We start from the raw sequence: 24,095 nt of genomic DNA on the forward strand, positions 1-24,095 counted from the left end.
GTATCCCCAGGAACTAACTTGAGAAATGTTGTTAAATGAATAAGTATATGAGGGAGTAAATGAAAGTAGTGAAAGCATTTGCCTGTCACAGGAGTAGAAGGAAGAACAAATTACTCTGCCTGAAGAAATCAATGTGACTGAATTAGGTAACAGAAATAGAGGGAATGTTTGTGGAATTAGGAAACAGAAACATAGGGGCATTTGTGGAAAATGTCTTGTAGGCTTTAAAAACAGCCATTTGTCAGGTATTAGAATGTTAGTGTTTGCTCATACCTCACAAGGAAGAAAAAATAAACTTTTATGTGTTCTGAAGGGAGAAAGCTGATAATTTTTGTAAAATAGCCAACCTAAAATCTGATTCAATATTAGTAGCACAATGGTGACTTTGACATTTAAAAGTTTGCAGCATTCTTCCAATCACCTACCCAGAAGCTTGTAAAGCAAAGCATGATCTGAAGCTTAGGCAAAAAGCACTGCATATTGTCTGACAGTTCAAAGTTCTTAAAAGTTAAACCTTTCCTTTAAAGAAAATGACTTTAATTGTAAATGAAACTAAGTTTGCTAAATAATCCTAGAATTTATAGTGTTAATAAATTTGTTGAAGAGAACAGTGTCTGAAAATGATAGAACACAGAATCAATCTTAATTGTGGGATTTCAGAAGGCCACTGAACTTCTCCCCCTGCAGTTTCCTTATTTATTCTATAGATGTGGCTGGTTTCTTTTGAGATCATTAGATTGTTAGAGTGGTTAAAATCTTGAGATTTTTGAGGAAGGACTTATTAAGTATACCATCACTATTTCTCAGGAAGATAATTTGTATAATTTGACTTTATAATTAAATGATTTAATTTCATATAGTTATTAAAATATGACTTCTGATTTTATCTCAGAAGGAAAAGTTAATCAACAAGATTAGGATTTAAAAAATAAAATGTGATGTAAATTTTATGTGAAAGTTCCAAGTGTGCTTGGAGGTAGTGTGTCTTCTACTTTTTTGGGTTCAGATCTCTATATTAATACAAATGGCCACATTTGTTAAGGCTGTTTCTCAAATATTTTCTAACTTTATTGATGTATTTTGTCTGCATGTTTTATGAATTACTTAAAGATGTGTTAAAATCTCTCATGATAAGAGGGCCGGCACCGTGATCTGGTGGTTAAAGTTTGGCGTGATCCACTTCAGTGGCCTGGGTTGTGGGTTCGGTTCCTGGGCATGGACCTATACCACTCGTCGACCGTGCTGTGGGCGCGACCCACGTACAAAATAGAGGAGGATTGACAGAGATGTTGGCTCAGGGTGAATCTTCCTCAGCAAGAAAAAAAAATATCTCTCATGATGATTGTAGACATGTCTATTCTCCATAAAGTTCTGTATGCTGTTTTGTTATACATTTGAGGCTATATTATTACAAGCTATTGTTTTTAACTTTGTATATTATCCTGATAAATTTAGCTGGCTATTATCATGAAGTGATGGTCTTTGGTTTTTAGGTTCTTTTTTCTTTTGGTGTAAAACCTACTTGTTTAATATCAAGTTGGTTATGGATGCGTTTCTTTATATAGTATATCATAATACATCTTTCACATTCTATTACTTTTTCACATTTCTATATTCTTATATTTTGTATTATTCTTTGTAAACAACATAGAGTTGGTTATTAAATAAGAAAATCTTTACCTTTTTAAAAAAATAAATAAATAAAAAAAATAAAAAATAAAATGTGAGATCTATTAGGCAAATTACAGAAACAAACCTTTTTATCTGCTTACTTAAAAAACTAAATATGACAAGATAATATGGTTTGGGGATTTATTCTCTGTAAATCAGGAATTGCATGTCTCCTTCTCTGTAAACTAAAACAATATTTTAAACTGTGACACAGTTATGTCATTTCAACTAGTGTGCCTTTAATCCAATCCTTTTGTAGTAAGCTTAAATACTGAGTGATTTCCAGCATATTTTTTAAAGCTCTTTGTTAGCTTAGATATTTAATATCCATCATGCCAAAGGAAGTGAACAGCAGAAAAGTCATCTACAAATAAATTTTCAGAAAATAAAAAATACTGTATTTTCCAGAGCTTAAGAAGCTAACTGTAGAATTTCTCATTCTTTGCAAGATTATAGTAAGAGTACTAACTTTAAAAAAAAATGTACGTATGGGATCTATGTCATGGAAAAATCACAAAATTGGCTCGTAAAACATGAGAAAAATTGAGTTATTGCAAAATCTTTCTCAGATAGGACCTTGCCTGAACAATTCCAGTGTCCTCTTCCCTGTCATAAGGCTTGCTTGCATTAATAAGTGGTTTTTACAATGAGCCTGTCAGAGGAGAAATATGGTTTGGCCTAGGGTGATGTCAGCCCAGATGGAAAGAAGGAGATCAGTTACAGAAATATTTAGGAGGGCTTGGCAAGTATTTGGATTTTGTGTGTTTGTTTGGAGTGAAAGGCAAAATCCAGAGGTATCAAGAAAGACTCCCAGGTTTCTACGTAGCATATGGTGGTGCCATTCACTGCACCTTGGCTCAAAAACTCCAGGAACAAATAGCAGCAGGGGTGGGGAGGAAGGGCGGGGCGAGGCGGAGTGGAGAGAGAGAGTGTGTAAGGATATAAGTAAGGCTGGGCAGGGGACAGGAGTCAACTCTGAAGGATACTTGTTTGTTATATCAAGTCCTGGCAGCTCATCCTATAGGCTATAGGGACTCATTAACAGGTTTTGTCTGAGGATCAACATGGTCAGATTTGCATTTTGAGAACTGAAGAAGGGCAAAAACTTAGGCTATTTTAATAGTGTTGGTGAGAGGAAGTGGGTGACTATGGAGTTGAAGATTTTAAGGAAACTTTTACAGGATTTAAATCCAGCTGCATGAGGACTTGAGAGAACCTGGGCAGAGTTGAAGGACTTGGGTTTCTCGTTTATATAACTGGGCAAATGCCAAGGTTGCTGGGATAGGGAGTATAGGAAACAAACCATCTGTTTCCATTGATTACTTAAAAAGGTCAGTGTTCTATATTCAAAATGGAAAATAGTTTTAGGAAACAAGAAAATCATTTGGTTGAGTCTGTGCTTTTTTCCCATTAAAGAATCTTTTGTATGTTAGAACTAACAGGGAATTGTAGAGATCACAAATTCCTCTATTTATTTTATTGATGGGAATACTGAGGTCCAAAGTTTGAATTACCCATACAAATAATGACAGAGCCCGAACTAGAAAATTAGACTTCTGTCCCCACTCTCAAGTTCTTCTTCCATACTCATTCACCCTTGTGCAATCAGTAGATATTCAACACAAAACGTATGCTCTTAATAAATGAACAATGTTACTTCTAACTAATAATGGTAGTTATGGATGACCTTTCTAGGAATTGATTTTGCTACCCACAAAATAGAAATTTTAAAAAAGTCGGTCCATTCAACTTCTTCTGGGCTTTTATGAGAATATAATTTTAAAAGTAAATTACTTTATCTGTACTATTAAAAAAACCAAAACATGAATTGGTGAGGTGATTTGCACTCAAATCAGTTATTATTTTAATCTACCTAAAATTGCTCTGTATACTAGTCAGTAAAAATATTTCTAAGACTTTAGCCTTGTTGATTCTGTCTATAGCCCTCCCAAATACACTTAAAGAAAACCACTTATATTCTACAATAAAAATAATAAAAGAGAAAATGCAAAATTTTTAAAGATTTTCATACATTCTATTCATAATAGTAAAATATTAGAAACATCTTGAATGAATGAATAAGCAATCTATTCTTCGTCATTAAAGTAGAGTCCTATGTGGTCCTTTCAATTAGTATGTGGATTATGAGATACGTAGAGATATATATAAAAAATGTACCTGAAAGAAAACATGAAGTTATATACTATACACAAAAGACATCAATCTAAGCATATCGGTGAGTGTTTTGGAAAGGATAATAAGTTTATTTAGAGTCATATGGATAGATACAGACAGAGTTCTATTTCTTTTGGATAGTTTGTTTTCTATGTCTTCTCCTTTTTATTTAGTTGTAGAGTAAAAGAAATGTCTTTGTAAACTACTTTTGCCATTTCTGCTTCAAGCAAATATGGAAAACTAGGTCATGAAAAAAAGAAAATCAACTGCAAAATACCTGGAAATGTTGGATGCAATGTGACATTCTCTCATGTTGCTTTTAAATAACTGTCTGACCTCTCAGAAATGTAAGGAGCTATAGTACTGAGTGTTTAGTAAGCAAGCCCTGAAACCATGGCTATCAAAAGGTATTTGCACACACCAAGAATATCGGGCCTTAGGTTTGCAAGGTCTTATGGGAAGAAGACTGAGTCAAAAAAGTTATCCCCTTTTCCTTCTTCTCTGCTACCAGCCCTAGCTGTGGGATCTAGAGTACAGGCATCATTACACTCATCCACATCATCCACACTGATGATCTTGCTGGCTACCTGTGGCCTTTCACTTTCCTAAATGCGGTGACCAAGTAGCAGTCTTTAAATATTTGTTGAAAGCAATTTACTGTGAGATGATATTCAAATTCTTTCTTTAGTCTAATCTGTGTTATAAAGTAGAATCATACATTTTCTTTAATGAGCTTTGTTTTAATTAGAAGATGAGAACTTCTTCAGTTAAATTTTATTTTAATATTTATGGGCTGTACCTACCATTATGTTACTAAGTGAAAGATGTTTCCTGTGTTAGTTATCATATTATAACATTTCCAAATTTAAAATGGATCAATAGCGTGTTCATGAGGTAGTAAAACATAATTACGAGTTCAGACTGTGTAATAATAAAGACCTGGGTTTGAACCCTGGTTCTACCATCTATGCTAGTTCTGTGATCCTGGCCAAGTTGCTTAACCTACCCAAGCTTCAATTTCCTTATCTGTATGCTGGAAGAATAATTATTCCTCAGAGAGCTGTTGTCAAGATTAAATAAGACAATCCCTGAAAAAAATTTAGCATAATCCTAGGCCTATACAATGATTATTAGCTATTAAAATGAGTGAATGAAGGAGAGAGAGAGATTTGTATTATTAGGATAAATTCTACAGTATAAATTATTGGCTTTATTATAGACCCTCCACAAAAGTATTATCAGATTTAACAGGGAAAAAAGTTAAATGGTCCCTAAATATACCTTCTGTTTTCCTACATTTTTATCTCAGAATCATAATCACCAGCACTATAATGTCATATGCTGGGAACATTTGTTTTTCTTCCCCTAGCTTTATTGAGGTATAATTGAAAAATAAAAATTTTATGTACTCAAGTTGTATAACTTGATGTTTTGATATATGTATACATTGTGAAATAATCATCACAGTCAAGCTAATTAACCTATCTTCCATCATCTCACAAAGTTACCATTTTCTTTTTGTGGTGAGAACACTTAGGATCTACCCTGTTAGCAAATTTCGAGCATGCAATACAGTATTGTTAACTATAGTCACCCTGCTATGCATTAGATCTCCAGCACTTATACATCTTGCATAACTGAAACTTTGTACCCCTTGACCAACATCTCCCCATTTCTCCCTCCCCACAGCCCCTGGCCACCACCATTCTACTCTCTGCTTCTGTAGTGTAATTTGCATATCATACAACTGACCTATTTTAAGAGTACAAATCAATGATTTTTAGTAAATTTACAGGATTGTGCAGTCATCTTCACAGTCTAATTTTAGGGCATTTCCATCACCCCAAAAAGGTCTGTCATTCCCAGTTGCAGTCAAGGGAACATTTACTTTTGCAGTGTATTTGGGAATGGTTTCTATTCTTTGAATAGGTATATGAATGAATAAAGTCCAGGATGGAGTTGAGAAATTCTTTGGATGGGAGGGAATCACGGGGCCTGGTTTGGGTGTTGTTCCATCACACCTTCACAGAGCAGTGAGCATGAAAATATCAGAAGCCAAACAAGGCACAAATAGTACTGACCAGATCCTTGAAGCTGGCAAACGAAATCAGTGCAAGTGAACTCAGGGATAAATGGGAATAGGCCATGGAAGGAAGTGAAAACACACTGGACTTTGTCTAAAGTCATATGAGTGCCTGGGAAATTTTTGTTAGGGCAAGAAGAATAGGGATAAGGAAAGGATGTATATAGAGAAAAGGTCTTAATGGTCAAGAAATTGCAGATAAGAACTTGCAAACTGAAAAGTGGAAAAGTAGGAGCCACTGTGATCAGAGCCAATAGGCAAATTTTTTTGAGGGTAAGTTGAGCCAAAACGAATTTTAGGTTTTTTCTTTCTTGATTAGCATTACCTGTCCCAGAGCTAGTAATTGGCAGAATCCATCTTTGTTCAAAATACTGATTCTAAAATTTCCATGTAACCAACATTTTTTAAAAAAAGAGTAGTTTCAAAGATAAACATCAATTTATGCTTAGATCATGTAACTCATTTAATTATATAAGTGAAATCTCTAGGAGGTAAACAAAACAAATACTGTTTTCCTTCTAGTTCTTTTCTCTAAGCCACACTTCTAGCAAGAAATGGAAAGGGTGCATGGAGAAAAGCAGAGGAGTATGTTTTTACATTCTACAATTTCATGAAGCACATTGTTAAACCCTGTGAAGCCAGAAGGGTATATTCAAGTACACTAAGGTGTAAATTTTCATTTATTATCCACACGGTTTTCTTCTCAGTTAGAACTGAGAGCATGTCTATCCCTCCTTCTGGATTCAAGAGATGGTTTTTTTTGCAAGTAGTGCTTGAGTTGGGAAAAAATAAGTGAAAATAGTCCTTGAATTTTTCTCTAGAGAGATTTAGTTCTGCCACAGGAGCAGAGGCCCGTCACTCAACAGCAGTTTTTCCTATTCTCATGCCCCTCCTCCTCTATCTATGCCTTCCCTTTTCCCTCTGTGCCTATTGATCATCTCTCATCTGTATTTTTCTATGACTCCATTTACCAAAGTAGTAGCTTGGCTGAGCAAAGGGGTTAAGGAATGGAGGTAGTAGTGATGTTGGGGAGGGGAGGCAGAGATAAGTGGCAGAGCGAGTCCCAGGATTTGGGATGTGGACAGGGAACAAGGGAGAGCTGCTTTATTTCTCTCTCCTTGACTGCCTCCTGCCTCCTTCAAACCTAAGCATAAGTCAAGGATTTCAATGTCATAGAGAAAGGACAGAGGTGGGGAGACCAGTTGGTAGGCTATTAAATAATCCTTGCGGTAGAAGATGATGGTGCCTTGCACCAGGGTAGTTACAGGGAGTTTGGAAATGAGTGGTTGGATTCTGCATGTATTTCGAAGGAAAAGGCAGAATATTCTGAAAATTGGACAAAACATAGGAGAGAAAGAGAAGAGACATAGACCGCATCAAATGGGCTTGCTGTGAACGACGTTGGGGAAGAGTGCAGGAAGGGTTCGTGTTGAGAATGGGGAGCAGATCAAGAGCTCAGTGTGGGATGTGATAAGTTGGAACTGTCAAGAGGAGAGCTTTTGTTTTTAATTGGAGTTCAGGGAAAAGGTCTAGGTTAGAGATGTGAATTGGGGAATCATTAGCACAACTGAGGTATTTTACCACAAGATTAAATGTGATTACTTAGGAAGGACATATAGATAAAAAAAGGAAGAGTTCCAAGGACTGAACCCTGGAGCATGCCACTGCCAGAGGTTGGGGAAATAAGGAGGACCAGCAAAAAGCAACTGAAGTGGAATACGCACTCAAGAATATACAACCGCTTTTTAAATTGTATTTTGGTAGCAATTAGAATTTATGAATATAAATATAATTTCATCATATGCTTTATTCTTCTTTACATCTCCAAAATATGAAAATATGCACACATGTACATATGAGTATGGGTGTGTGTGTATTCTAATTAAATTGAAATTAAATAATTTAAATAAATATAAATTAAAGTGCGTATATATAACACACTTTAATTCACTGTTTCATCAATAGAAAACTATCATGAAACCAATTTCAATTTTCATTATCCATGATTTGCTGTATTATTTATATGCTATTAAAATGTTTTTTGTCCAAGCAAATATTTTGTCTTTCTTCTGGTTTTGTCTGATTGATAGTTGATTCAAGTGTTTGGATTCAGTTTAAATTTCAGACCACTATAAAATAGAGTTTCGCTATATTCTTTTTATTTCGGTAATTAAATTATACTCATAACTTTCCATTTAAGAAGCTATAACTGTTAAAATATATGACATGTTTAAAGAGTAAGGCACTGAATAGGTGGATGAAATTTATGTATACTTAAAATTATTTTGTGGGTAGAGATATTTTTTTTTCCATACCATACTATTTCATCCTGGATACCAGCATTGGCTTTTATTATGGAAAATGAATCTTTCAGCCTCACTAGGTAAGGTGCTCATCCTTAAAGACTTAATCAGGAGAGCCAATGCCTACTACAAAACTCTGCTCCAACGGAGACTGACTTAGGAGCAGGGGCAGGAGTTATGGTTATGTCCCATGATGGTGATTGAAGAATGTATTGAAAGGAGCAGGGGAAGAGGGTAGGGAGTATATGGGGAGGGCAAAGAAGGAAAGGATGATGAAAAATATCAGAGGAGGCAACACTAGTAATGAGACGAGATCCAAAGCAACTTGTGCTGAATATAAAGATAGAGTGCAAAAAAGCAGCCTTATAAAAGGCATTACAAAAATTAGAATAAGTTAAGAATAAGAAACTTATTCGTGTTCACCTGAATATAAAGACTCATATTTTTCCCTCTGTCCTATGTGACTTCAAGTTCGTTAGTAATTCTATTAATACTGATTTGTTTTGAATACTAATATTTGACATAGGTAATCATAAAGAATCGTCCTAGTGGTTAAGAAAGGACTGGATTTATTTTACCTAGTCTTAAAAAATATCCTGGTCGTGTTACTTAAAAAACTCTTAGGACATTGTAAAATAGTCTCTTAGAACAGTTCTTGTCTGTTCAATGGGGAGTAATGATATTTGGAGTTCTGTTTATCATTTGCCAGTATTCAGGGCTGCAGATTCTTCCTGCTTTTTGTGTAACTTGTCTTTATCTTTGTTGTTGCAGTACTGAGTACCAATTTATTTACTATTCACCTGAAAACACAGCCAAAGCAAAAGAAGTTCTCAGCAACATCAATCAACTACAACCTCTGATAGCGACCTATGCAGACCTACTGCTTAATTCTGCAAGCCAGCATTCTCCAGACAGCTTGAAGAATTCTTTAAAGATGCTTTCAGAAAAAGTAAGATCCAAATCATCCCTACAGTGGGGAAAATGAAATACCCAAATCCCCATTGGTGTTGCTTTCTGCATACATTGCCTTTCATAGCATCTGAAAATGTAAAATAGACTAGGTTAAAAAGTAAGCTTCAAAGTATTGCCACAGGATCAAAATGAATTGGCCTCATTCTCTTTTCAAATCTTACTGAGCATTATTTTTTTTTCCTAGTAGGAAATGAAACCTGTTATTGGTTGGGGTATATTTTCTCTTTTCCTTGACATCTTTCATTTCTTTGGTTCATGGTCTTATTAAATGAATTAAATTAGAATTTGAAAATCACTTTATTTTCCTTTGGTGATCACCTAATTTTTATGCATATGAAGCTATACATTTGAATAGCAATGTCACTTCATTTGAAAGGAGAACTTTGATGTGGATTCTTATTAGTGGCATGGGGCAATTCTTCTTCAGTTTGCTCTCTACAACATTATCTACTGGGAGAAGGTTCTAAAAATTTCCAAAAGTATTAGTTATTGTTTGAAATGTAGTGGGACCTACACCTTGATTTTTCCAAAGGTGACTTGCATCTGTATATGCAGAGAAGAAAGTTAATCTGGCATGGGGTGGCCACTCAATGTCCACTTCCATAACTAATTAGGGCAGCTGAATGACAGAGAGAGAACTAAGATAGAAAAAGACAAATTGCAGCTTGATTTTAAATGTAAAACCTGGTGTCCTAGAGTCCAATTCCAATACACTCATTCATAACCTCTGATTCTGAGGACATCTTGCAATTTATGATGAGATACTTTCAATAAATATGCCCTTGAAAAAACTGACCAAAGAAAATTCTCATGGTATCATTTTAGAATAAAATAACAGTGTAGTTCTTCATGTCCCTGAAGAGCAGATTCATAGAAACCTGGATACTATATATGTATATACTTTTGATTCTGATATGTTAATTTATAATAATAATACCTTGCACTTATTTAACATTTTAAAGTGTACATTATCATATATTTTCTCATAAGATGTAACTAATATCTATTTTCATTAAAAATTAGCCAGTATCTGGCCGGCCCCGTGGCTTGGCGGTTAAGTGCGCGTGCTCCACCGCTGGCAGCCCGGGATGGGATCCCGGGTGCGCACCGATGCACCGCTTCTCTGGCCATGCTGGGGCCGCATCCCACATACAGCAACTGGAAGGATGTGCAACTATGACATACAACTATCTACTGGGGCTTTGGGGGGAAAAATAAATAAATAAAATTATAAAAAAAATTAGCCAGTATCTATTCAGAAAGGTCAAGTGAATTGTCAAACAAATTAAAAAGTGAAAAATCAAAATCCAAGACTTCCAGTTCAGAATGCAACATTCCTTCCATGCCCGAACAGGTGCCTCCATCATGAAAAGGGAGGAAAAAATTGACTCAAATTTTACAAGTACCTACTTTGTCACATATTGTGCTATGGACTTCATGACTTATTTCATTTAATCTTCAAATTGTGGGTACATATTATCTCCATTTCACAAAGGAAAGGATGGAAGCTCAGAGAAGTTAAAAAAATGTGCAAAATCATGCAGCGAGTCAAACCTAGGATTCAAACAAAACCAGGGTCCAAACCCAGGTCTGATTGACGCTGGAATGGAAACTCTGCTATCCTCTATGTAATATATGTGTTTTGACATTTTCTTATTTAACGTTAAAAAACTTTTTTTTTGTTAGAAAAACTCCTCGGCAACACTCAAGTATTCTAATAGTCAATAAGTATGTCTAATGGTCAATAAATATGTTATGGCTAGGAAAAAGGAAAAAAAGAGGAGGCTGTTGAATACAGTAAAATAATATAATTTCATTTCGGTTCAGTTCTTTTTCGGATTTGTAGATGAGGTGAGGTTTCCCTGGGTTCACCTAAGCAGAAAATTTTAGCAAATAGCACATCACTGCAGTGATTACAGAGCAGTATTTATATTCTTCCTGGGCATTGGGCAGGGATTTGTCATTTCATACATCATTTACAACTTGCTGCAGTGATTCAGGAGGGGACAGGGTGCATATTTTCTCCTCCTTTAATTCAGCATTGCTCCAACTTTTCCCCTATGGTTTTCTACTGAGTAGACAGCTTCCTCTACTAATATATCTGTCAGCCCTTGAAATCAGGAGGATCTTTTTTAAGTTAAGTTTGCAAGCCATGCATTCTTTCAAGAATTCACGCCTGGAATTTCAAAGAATTATCTAAGTTAACAGGGTTTTGCATAGTCTATGAAGACAGTGAGTAGCTCATGGTTTAAAATAAAGTATGATCCATGAATTTAGCATAAAAGGTAAGTGGTTTTAGCGGCATCTTAAATTTTAGTATAATTTAATATTAGCAAGAGTTAGCTTAAAACATTTTGTTTTTAGCATTGGGGTCTTGCACACTGGATTAGAGAACAAAAATTCCTTCATTGATAGTCCCCTTGTTTCTTTTATTGGATCTAAACTGATATGTTTGGAAGACGAGGACTTGAATTGTTTTCTTAGGAACTCATCCATATAGCCTATTCAGTCCTTAATAGGGATAGTCTATGTTCATACTTATCTGGGAACTCTAAAGGTTTTATAGCCTTTGAGCGGCTGAACATGGGAGAGCTCACTGTAGTAGACTGGAGAGGCTGGGGAAGGCTGAGGGCAGGGGGCATTCAGTTATTCTGCAATGAGATGGCATCCTTCCCATTAGGTAAGCCATTGTATCTGGAGATGATAGCAATGGATGCAATATCAGTTCAACATGTACTCAGAGTCTAGGGGAAAAGCAAGGGGCAACGGAGAAACCCAACTTGCGAAGAGGGCATGTTCAGAGAGTCTCAGAGTAGGCACTATTTGTAGATCCGAAAGCTATTCAAATCATCTCTACTGCTACTGATAACCAAGCCACAGGACTAAGGTTCCTCAGGAAAATTCCATCCCTCTAAGTGTCTATTGGTGGAAAAACAAACAAACACAATTTAGAAAAAGTAAAAATATTTACTGAATTCATACTATTTGCCAAACACTGTCCTTGACACTAGGGACACAAATTGAAATAAGACATAGACCTGTTCTTCCCAAGAGATTCAAAGTTCTTGATGGTAATGGTTATGATGCTAATGATGATGTCAATAATAGATAGCATTTATTGGAGGTTTAATAACTGTGAAGTACTATTACAAGGTCTTAAATTTTCACAAGTCCATGAGGTGGGTACTATAATTTTCAACATCTAATCTTTCTAATCCTATGAAGTAGGTACTGTTACCATCCTCATTTTATACAGTAGAGGAAACTGAGGTACAGAAATAGATTTAATGATCCCGCAGTCACCCACCTTGTGTGTCTGCCTCCAGATTCTGTGAGCTTAACCACTATAGTATATTGTCAAATGTTCCATGAGTGCTAAGATGGACATTTGTATATAGAACTAAGAAAACAAGTAGGGAGGTAGGGGTGGGAGTGGGGGGGACATACCTGAAATTTCACAAGAGTAAAAATTTTCTATAAATTTTTCATGTCCTAATGTGCACAGACTCAATTAAATTGTTCTAATTTTTTAATTTTTAGTCTCTCTTCTGATGGATAACTGGGTTTGTTTGCTGCATATTAGTTTATGAAAATATTAAAGGCATTATTTAATCTTATGATATAGGGTCATAACAAAAGGCAAACTCTGAGTTTATATGAATAATTCCAACAGAGAAGACAAAGCACAGGCCAAATTTTTAGCATAACATATGGAAGGTTAATAACAGAGTGGGATAAAAATGCGTTGTCCTTTTCCCTAGACTAAAAGTATGCAATACTACTGAAAAATAAAAAGAGAAAAGTAATGTAAAGAAATTTAAACTGGAAAAATAAGGACCTAAATGTAGGCAATGTATAGATATCTCTCATAGCTCAGATATGTGTGTGACATTAGCTTCAAATGCCCATCGCATTCTCCATTCCATAGAGATTGATAGATCTTCTTTAGAAAGTGATTATCCTGCTCATCAAAAAGCAATATTGAGCACCTAATTGTGTGTGGTATTGTACTCGATGGTATGTGACAAATACTACATAGACATGGTCCTTAACTTTTACAACCTAAGACTTTAAAAGAATGAGGTGTTTCACAATATATTACAATTGTGAAATGGTAAACAACAACAAAAAAAGGATTTTGTCACAAATATTAGAGGCTCTGCTCACAGTATATTTGAGAAAATCTCACACCGTCCAGTTCCTAGTATCCTCTCAACCTCAACACAGTATTCCAACGCATTCTATTGTATTCAAAGAAAGAAAAAAGCATTTCATTCTAAAACTTAACTTGGAATTTTCTTAAGTAATTTTCTGTTTTCCTTAATAACAATGCCAAGAAGTCAGTAAGCTAAGAAGTTGAAGATACATATAATATACAGAAGGATATTGATTATGTTGATTACTTAGGTACTGAGAAGAAATTTCTTATTGTTTATTCACTTCAACTCTTTCTAGGTCTATCTCAGTCCCAAAGTAAACAAAGAACTTGATGAATAGAGGATTTTTGTTTGTTTTTTATATGATTTTTTTTATTTGTGTATATATATATACACACTATATATATATACATATATACATACACATATATATATACACACACACACACAGTATATATATATATATAGTCTGAAGGAACTTGAAAATAACTGGTATAAATGAAGATGAAATTTCAGGATGAGAACTTATATTTCTGTTTTTCTTATTCACCCTCATACAGTAAATGTTTAATTGGTGAAATAAGTAATACTGTATAAAAAAACAAAACTTTTGTTTGTTAGAATATTGAAGAATAGGGAAAATAAAGATAAGAAAGTAAAATAATGTTAAGAATGAGACTTGTACATAAAATACATGGAATTAGAACTTCTGTTTCTGGCCGTGAGGGAGTAACATGGACCTCCCACCTTAAACAATATGAAAACTGGCCTAAATATATAAAATAATGGTTTTTAGGCATTGGAAAATAGGCAGCACAGGAAGATAACAAACTGTGATCCTTCTGATTACCTACCTTACATCCTGGAGGCAGTTTCTGGGATGTAGCATTAACAGTAAGTTTTCAAGTTGAAGAGATAGAGATTGGAGTTCAAAAAGGCCAAGATGGCTAGAATTCACAGAGCAGAGTACCAGAAAGGAGGGAACTGCACACACAAAGCCCTGGAGATCTGTAAATAGGTGCATTTAAATCTTTATCTGAGTACTGCTCTGCATATGTATGAGAATAAACTACCCAAGCCCAGGGAAATAAACAGCAGAAATAATTAGGTAAAATGATTTCTGGTGGTCACACAGGGCTGGAAATAGCTTATCTTCCCACCAGAAGAGTGAAAAGATTTTATAATACATAGGGCATTGTGTAGAAGGGCCTGGCCTTGAAAGTGGGACTAAATTAGTCCTAGATTACAGACTACTCTTGATCCACTCTGACAAGATTTAAAAATAAGGCCCAAAAGAACATTACTGATTCCAAGTAACTTAACCTCACACTGGAATAAAATCCAACATTATTTAAAGAATACAATAAAATCCAGCAACCAAGAACATAAAACACAAAACGCTTGGCATTCAATAAGCATATGCCAAGCGTGCAATGAAGCAGGAAAATATAACTCATAATAAGAAGAAAAATCAAGCAATTGAAACAGACCCAGAAATGACAAGAGAGGATGCAATTAGCAGATAAGGACTCTAAAATGGCAATTATAAGCGTACTCTATATATTTAGGAATGCAGAGAAACACATGAACAGGATGAGGAGAAAAATGAAAGACTAAAAAAAGAATCACATAGAACTCAGAGAAATGTAAAATATAATTTCTGAAATAAAAATATGTACTGAGTGGAATTAGCACATTGGTCACTTCAGAAGAATAGATGGTGAACTTACAAACATAGCATTAGAAACTATTTAAATGACGCATAGAGAAAAAGACTGAAAAAGATAAACAGAACATGAATGACTTGTAGAACAATACCGAGAAGTCTAACATACATGTCAATGGAGTCCCAGAAGAGAAGAGGGGAACAGAAAAATATTTGCAGAAAAGATGACCAAATTTTTCAAAATTTGATGAAACATGCAAACTACAGATCCAAGAAGCAAAATGTATTCCAGCAGAAAAAACATTAAAGAAAAAAAAAAGGAAACACAGATACATCATCATCAAATTGCTGAGAAACAGAGATAAAGAGAAAGTCGTGGAAGAACCAGAAAAGAAAAAAAAAGACTCATTATGTGCAGAGCAACACAGATGAGAATTATAACAGACTTCTTCTTAGACTTTATGCAAGCCAGAAGACAATGGAGTAACATCCTCACAATACTGACCTATGCAAAAAAGTTATAATTCCATATCTAGAGAAGATGTCTCTCAAAAATAAAAGTGAAATAAAGATCATTTTAAACAAATAAAATCTGAGAAATTTCATAACAGATTTGTAGTACAACAAAATTTAAAGGAAAGTCTTTGGGCAGAAGGAAATGATACCATGGAAAATTTGGATCTACACAAAAGAATTAAAAGTGTCAGAAATGGTAAATATGTGGACAGATATAAAAAAATTCAAACGTTTAATTTACTTCAATATATTTACTCTTTAAAACAAAAATAATACCAATGTATTAGGTAGTTTGAAACATATTAGTGCAAGCATAGACATATAGATCAATGGAATAGCATAGAGAATCTAGAAATAGATCCTCACATATGTGTTCAGATAACTTCAGACAAAAATGCAAAGGAAGTTCATTGGGGAAAGGATATCATTTTAACATATAATGCAGGAATAATTTGATATCTATATGCAAAAAAATGGAACCCTTTTTTATCTTTACCTCACACATATATAAAAATTAATTCAGAATGGATCATAAACCTTAATATACAAGCTAAAAGAAATAAGCAAACAAACTTCTAGAAGACAACATAGGAGAAAATTTTTGTCCTCTTGGGTTAGACAAAGAATTCTTAGATAGAACACAAAAATCACAAAAACCAAAAAAAGAAAACAAATGATATATAAGACTTCATCAACATTTAAAACTGTCATTAAACTTTTCAGAAGACACTATTCAGAAGAAACCATTAAGAAAATGAAAAGGAAAGTCATAGACTGTGAGAAAATATTTGTAAAATATATATCTGACAAAGGATTTGTATCAGAATATGCAGCATATTCTTACAACTTGATAGTAAGACAAACAACTGAATTAAAATAAACAAGCACATAGAGACAGAGATTGGATTGGTGGTTACCAGAGGGGAAGGGCGGGGGGAGGAGGGCGAAAGGGATAATTCGGCACATGTGTGTGGTGATGGGTTGTAATTAGTATTTGGGTGGTGAACATGATGTGATCTATGTAGAAATAGAAGTATAATGATGTGCACCTGAAATTTATACAATGTTATAAACCAATGTTACTGCAATAAACAAAAAAGTAAAAAAAAAAAAATAGGCGAAAGAATTGAAAAGACATTTCACCAAAGGAACTATATGGATGGCAAAGAAGCACATGCAGAGATGCTCATCATCATTTGGTATTAGGGAAATGCAAATTTAAAACTAAAACGAGAGACCACTAACCACCCACTAGAACAGCTATCAAAAGGGCTGAACATACAAAGATTTGGGGAGGATATGAAACAGTCACAATTTTCATAGATCACTGATGGATAGACAATTATTTGGACACTTTGGAAGACAGTTCAGCAATATCTCATAAAGTTAATAAGTATATATATGATCTATCCATCTCCTAGTTATTTATCCAAGAGAAATTCTATTCTGTAGGTACTGAGAAGGTTGTTGAGGAGGCATGCTTTGTGTAGATCATGCTCATAGCAATTGATAGGCTGAGCTAGGACAGAGGATTTCAATTATTAAGCATCACAAAATGTCAGTAAATGATCCTGGGGGAGCTTGCTAAAATTACAAATTCTGATTCAGTAGCTCTCGGTTAGGACTCAGAAGTCTACATTTTAATATTGGTAGCCTTGGATAACATCCTGAAAAAGAAGAAATGTTAGCTTAAAAAAAATAAATCAGGGGCTGGCCCGTGGCACAGTGGTTGAGTTCAGCACGCTCCACTTCGGCGGCCTGGGGTTCATGGGTTCGGATCCCGGGCGCAGATCTATGTGCCACTCATCAAGCCATGCTGTGGCAGGCGTCCCATATATAAAGTAGAGGAAGATTGGCACAGATGTTAGCTCAGTGACAATCTTCCTCAAGCAAAAAGAGGAGGATTGGCAACAAATGTTAGCTGAGGGCCAACCTTCCTCACCAAAAAAAAAGTAAGTGGTTTAAGGTATCTTAGGGTCCACTTACCACATTTGGATGAGTAGGGGACTATGAATTAACAAAGGAAACTGAAAAAGACAGTCGAAAAAGAAAAGTGTAAAGAGTTTACTTTACAATTTACAATGAATTCCCATGAGGGTTTCACAGGTAGGCTTTGTAATTTTGTACACATTGGGGAAAAGTGGTTCTGTGTTTTAGCCAAGGTCAAGTGGATAATTTGGATAAGCTGCCCAGATGTCAAGTGACTCTCCTGGCTGAAAGTTGGATGTTCTTTCCTTTAGGGAATGTTAAACACATATCAATGCACTGATGTCAGAGTTAGCACCATTACCCAATGAAATAATTAAAGCATGTCAAATTTCAAAATTAACAGGATTCTTTCTTGCCATATACATGACTGCTAAAATGATAATCACTTGTTTATGCCCTTGCCTTCTGTATTGCGGTTGGGATTAGGCATGGCCTTGAGTTTTTTCAATGACAATAAGGAGATTCTAAATAATATGAGACTTTGCTTAATTTTTGTGTGTGTGTGTGTGAGGAAGATCAGCCCTGAGCTAACATCCGATGCCAATCCTCCTCTTTTTGCCGAGGAAGATTGGCCCTGGGCTGACATCTGTGTCCACCTTCTTCTATTTTATACGGCACGCCACCACAGCATGGCTTGACAAGCGGTGCATCGGTGTGTGCCTCGGACCCGAACCTGAGAACCCCAGGCCACCAAAGCGGAGCACGCGCTCTTAACCACTACACCACCAGGCCGGCCCCAGAGACTTTGCTTAATTTATAGACATCTCTAGTTAAAAAGAGTGGTTTTAAACAAACATATCCTAACTATTCCTCTGCCATTAATATTCAGGAAGCGAAGAAATTCATCCCCAGGAGAAGTAATTTTTAGTAGTTTTATGCTTGCAGATAATTCTGTGTGACTTTGAAGAATACTTGTATGGGAATATGAATTGGGAAAATGTCAATAAGGCAAGAAAACATTTCATTTTTAAAATAACATTTCTCTCTCTTTTTTTAATATCAAACAAATAAAATAGAACTGCCTTAGGTTCAGAGTTTATGCCTCTTTAATATGTTATTAAACTAATATTTTAAATAAATTTTTGGCCTACTCTCACGATAACATTTAGACAGCCTTTCTTCTTTCATTTAATGTAGTGTGAGCTGAACCAGAAAAGGAAAAAAGTTTCCAGGACTCTAAGTGAATAGGCGACTCAGAAACATGGTCACATCCTTCCCATGACTTTTAACTTTCCTATTATCATCTCAGTTGCAAGAACAGTAACGTATAGATGTGTTGGGGTTGTGACCACATTAATCTCTTTAAGCTGATTTATTTTGACTGTAAAACATCACAGTCTACATTGGTCTATATTTACTAAGTAATGCTGGTCAAGAAAATTAAGATTTTTCCAGGTCACATGGATATTACAGTGGAATATTTTGCTATTTTCTTTTTTTATTTTTTTGTGAGGAATATTAGCCCTGAGCTATCATCCAATGCCAATCCTCCTCTTTTTGCTGAGGAAGATTGGCCCTGGGCTAACATCCATGCCCATCCTCTTCTACTTTATATGTGATGTCGCCACAGCATGGCTTGACAAGCAGTGTGTCCGTGCACACCCCGGATCCGAACCTACAAGCCCTGGGCTGCCGAAGCGGAGCACGCACACTTAAACACTATGCCACCGGGCTGGCCTCTGCTATTTTCTAGCAAAATGTGATTCCATGCACAGGATCTTGGTAATCCAGAGAGTTTCCAAGGAGCCAAATACATTTTTTCAGTATAGACATAAAGTGAAATATCAGCTATTATTGTGTTTGTTTAAGATTTTTTGCATTATTTTCAGCTACCCCTCAAAAATTCTGGGTTGTACAACTGCAAGAATCTACTGTATTATTTCCCATGTCTTCGGTGATAAATCGACCCAAATGAGACCTGAATAAATGAAGTGAAATCTCTGTGTGTACATGCTGTGGGAAGAAAATGAGGGTGATTATAAGAACTGTAGAAGATTTCATTGGGTGTGAATAGATATTCAGCTACATAGTAATTATGTGAGTGTGATGGAGACTGGTGCTGTAGTAACAGGAATTCAAAGAAGGCAAGCTGTTTTGCTCTAAAAATAAATCAAAAGAATTTATTAGAACTATCAACAGGGAAATTGTTTAGTTAAGCTGAATGGAAGTAAATTCACATTTTTAATATTTAAATTCACATCCATGGACACATCCATGTTATATGGAAAATTATGTAAACAATACATTTCTCCATTTTGCTTTAACTACACTGACTTGTCTGAGTACTGTCTAACCAACTTTTTCATCAATTTCTTTTAAAATAGAAAAGCTACCTTTTTATTTTGATTTTCTAATTTATTATCAAAATATTTTCCAAGCTTTTATTCTTATATATTCTTTTTTCCTGTATTTCTTGTCTACTTACTTTCAAAGTGCCTTCAATATAACTAATAGATTTAAAGAGTTTAAAACATCTAATAAAGTTTAGCAGTAAAGATAGTCATATTGGCGGGCCGGCCCTGTGGCTTGGTGGTTAAGTGCGCGCGCTGCGATGCTGGCGGCCCGGGTTTGGATCCCGGGTGCGCATCGAGGCACCACTTCTCCGTTCATCCTGAGGCCGAGTCCCACATGCAGCAACTAGAAGGATGTGCAGCTACGACACACAACTATCCACTGGGGCTTTGGGGGGAAAAAATAAAATAAATAAAATCTTTAAAAAAAAAAAAAAAAAAAGATAGTCATATTGGCAGTTGTTGACACAATTAATTATGAGGGCTGGTTGCTATTCAAAACACTTGGGGAGCTTGGGGTTAGGGAAGAAGGGGAAGAAGGACAGAAGCATCTAGGTTGATAGTGGCTGGTAGGTGTTGTGCAGTAAGGGGCAGAGTTGCTGAATTTGTTAGAAAACTTGAGATCTGTTCCATTTGTGCTGCCAGTAAGCAGTCTGCCCTAGGACAGGTCACCACACTTCTTTGTTAGTTTTTATCTGGTTAATGAAGAGGTCTACTTTAAGGTCCTTCCAGTTCTAGAATTTCATGATCTATTGCAAACAATTAACTATGTAGCTATGATATCATCTTATTAGGCACTTGTTTTGCATGTGGTTTAACTGGTTTTCTTTAATTGTGTGATACAACAGGGAGAGTTAGCGACAATTTAGTAACCACTAGTTAGGCATGGCACCATTGACTGCATATTGAGAGTACACCAATAAATGACTACCTTGAGGGACAGCTATGGTGAAGTCAGCATTATATCCAAGAGTGTCTCATTAAATGGTGATTATATCAACTATTATTCAAAATAATGCTATGAATTAAAGGGCCCCTTACTAACAGATTACAAAGTATGAGTATGTTAGCAATATGGGTCAGTGCTTGAGTTACTTCTCTATTTTTTGACTGAACAGATTGTTAGGCCACGTGTATGTTAAGTGTACTGTAATACAGACAATCAATTACTGCACCCTCCAGTATATTACAGGGGGAAGCTATTAAACATTTCGTCAGGAAATTGCAAAGTACAGCTGTAAAGTTCTTTATTGTTAGGAAGCTGTCATTACTGTAGTACTTACTAGGTATTTACTACCAGCTTGTAAAATCTACCATGGCAAGTTTCGCAGTAACCTCGTTAACATCAAGCATTACTGAACCATTTGGTGGAGAGACAGTTACGGTTAATAATAAGGAATAAAAGCCAAATGTTTTCATGGGGAAGACTGCGTATGTCATCTCTACTGTTGAAATCTGTCTGTAATGCTAAAAAGAAAAAAGATCTCCTGCCTCTAGTTTTTTAAGGGAGATGTCTTTTCTTGAGCCTTTAACTCTGTTTAAAATACAAAATATACATAGTCTGATCACATTTTCTTTTAAGGTATATTTGAAATTGCTTGAAAGATGCAGCAGGTAGATGGTGCTCAAATGATTATCCCCAGTGAAATTCGCCTCCAAAGACAGGATTTGGAACTAAAAGATAAGGGGCTGAGGAGACAGATGGTGTTTATAGTGCATATAGAACCTCAGTATTAACTTTTACAACAGGAGCACTCAAGACCTTGGCAGCAACCCAAAACCAAACTCTTTTCCATTGATTGGTGTGAATCATTTTCTCTCTGTTGCCTGATTTTTTTCCACCATCCACACCACTTGAGTGCCAACAAATCCACAATTGACCTTTTCATAGCATAGGCTGAGATGCCTACCATGCTGTTTCTAATTCTTGTCAATTTCTTTCCAGACAGAGCTTTTTGTCCATGCCTTCAAGGATCAGCTGGTCAGAAGTGCTCTTTTAGCACTTTACACTGCCAGGCCAGGATGCATCCTTAAGAAACAACCCTCTCCTAAGAACAGCACAGAGGAGAGCAGTCCTCAGGACCCACCCCCACCAATGAGAAGGCAAGATTCCATACCACATCATTCAGACTACGATGAGGAAGAGTGGGTAAGTCTTTTTTTTTGCGCATCGCTTGCCTCCTGATGTTTAGTCCTGAGAAGTAAAGCAAGAATGATAAGAAATCTCTGCTTTTCATCAAAACAAGTTGGAAAGCAGTCATAACACAAATTGTGGATAAATAGGTCACATTTTTCCTTAGGTGAAAATTATAAATGGAAATTTTATTCCTGATCACATTTATTTGACATAAAAATTTATTTGCTATTGATATATTTGCAAAAATATATTTACTATATGTATATACAATGAAGAATATGTCATCAAAGCAAAGATGCCACAATTACAAGACTCGATAATACTTTTCCTCATTTACTGCCAAGGTAATATAAACCATTAAAATTATTTTTTAGAAAAAGAGTCAAAAATCATCCATAATTCACTACTTGGATGCAGGAAGTATTTTCATTGTTGCAATTCAGTGCTTTAGTTCTGCACATACTTTAAAAAGTGTTAGCAGGGGGCCGGCCTGGTGGCGCAAGTGGTTAAGTGCGCGCGCTCCGCTGTCGCGGCCCGGGGTTCGCAGGTTCGGATCCCAGGCACTCACCGACGCACTGCTTGGCAAGCCATGCTGTGGCGGCATCCCATATAAAGTGGAGGCAGATGGGCACGGATGTTAGCCCAGGGCCAGTCTTCTTCAGCGAAAAAAAAAGATTGGCAGATGTTAGCACAGGGCTCATCTTCCTCACAAAAAAAATAATAATAAAAAGTGTTAGCATTTAAATGGCAGTGGACACAGAGATCTCTTAAATTCCTCTTGTTCATGATTCTAGTATTAAAAAGATGTTGCTCCAGGTGCTCTAAAATTGGCAGAGGGATGGCCACATAAAAGCATCTGAAAAAAATAGCTAGTAAAGGCAAATCAACAAAAGAAGCCAACATGGTGACAGGAACTCTAGTTGGGCAGAGTAAGACGAGCGACACATGAAGGTCCTGGATGAGGGGAGAGTGGTGTGTTATTCCTGAATCAATATATATTAATTATCCAAGAACACTCCAAAGTATATGCACATCACACACACACAGAAGGCAGCTCTTTACTGTATCATATATTTAACCAAGAAAATAGCATGCTAGCTGTATTAGATGTTAAACAGTTAACGATTCTGTTTCCTGCCACTGTAGAATTTAAAAGTGTTCCAGGAGTAAATTATTTGAAAGGCCCAGGTATCTCAAAAAAATTGCTGTCTGAAGGGCTGTGAAGTGAGGCCAGCTCTTTCTTTTGATAAAATTTCTATCACAGGAAAGACAGAGCTGGATTCCAAGAGGTAAATGCTGAATAAGTATTTGTTGTTGCTGATTAAGATTGCATTTCTCCCGCTGAAGCATTTTCAAAAGAGCAAATCTAATATTTCTCCCTTTTACCTTTACCTTCTTCTTCAATTTATTCATAGCTCCAAGGCATGCACACCTCTTAACCTCTCTGAAGTTCAATTTTCTCAACTGTAAAGAGAAAATAACAGGGCCTGTTCTGCTTTGCTCTTAGGGTGGTCATGAGATAAATGATTTACCTGTGCAATAATGCACCATTACCTGAAAAGGCCTAGGCAAACGCATTGTGTTAATTTAGTATTATTGCCATATGTTTTCTTTTTTAAGATATGTAAATTATGTAATTTATTATAGGGATCAATACTATCCCTTGAGATAAATGGAGAAAGTGGATCTATCATACAATGCGTGTTGCGAATTTTATAGAGTTTGCCTAGATATAGAAAAGAACTTGTATTTCATTTAATTAAACATAGTGTTAACTTTTTGACAAATAATTACCATTTTTGTATTAAATCATGTAAGAATTTGGAATTGGGTATCTTTTTTTTTCATAATTTTCACCTCACTGTGTTATGCAAACCCTCCCCCACACCTTGCTTTCTTCCTGCTGCTCAAAAATGTCCCTCTCCTTCCTTCCCTCCTTATTTCCTTTTCTTTAGATAATTTTTGAGACATTCTATATTGTAGGTGCTCCAAATGGGAAGGTAAGTAACACTAGATCCTTAGGTCTGAGATCCTATGTTAACAAATAGTTAGAAAATGCAGTGGCAAAAGTTGGAGAGAGACGGATGGGAGAAGATAACTCAAAATTTTATTTACAGAACCTTCTTATGATAGGA

The 24,095-nt window shown here is 35.7% G+C and overlaps 1 protein-coding gene across 1 annotated transcript in view; it reads left to right on the forward strand.

Moving 5' to 3' along the window:
• Positions 1 to 24,095, forward strand: part of INPP4B (inositol polyphosphate-4-phosphatase type II B) — a 380,123-nt gene that overhangs the window by 239,703 nt on the left and 116,325 nt on the right. The window contains exons 14-15 of the mRNA XM_087437582.1: positions 9,004 to 9,181; positions 21,769 to 21,972. Of these exons, the coding sequence (XP_087293708.1) occupies positions 9,004 to 9,181; positions 21,769 to 21,972 (382 nt within the window). The remainder of the gene's footprint in view (positions 1 to 9,003; positions 9,182 to 21,768; positions 21,973 to 24,095) is intronic.

This window comes from Ceratotherium simum, chromosome 12 (assembly GCF_057802395.1).
Source record: "Ceratotherium simum simum isolate JZ-2026a chromosome 12, ASM5780239v1, whole genome shotgun sequence".
Taxonomy (NCBI): Eukaryota; Metazoa; Chordata; class Mammalia; order Perissodactyla; family Rhinocerotidae; genus Ceratotherium; species Ceratotherium simum.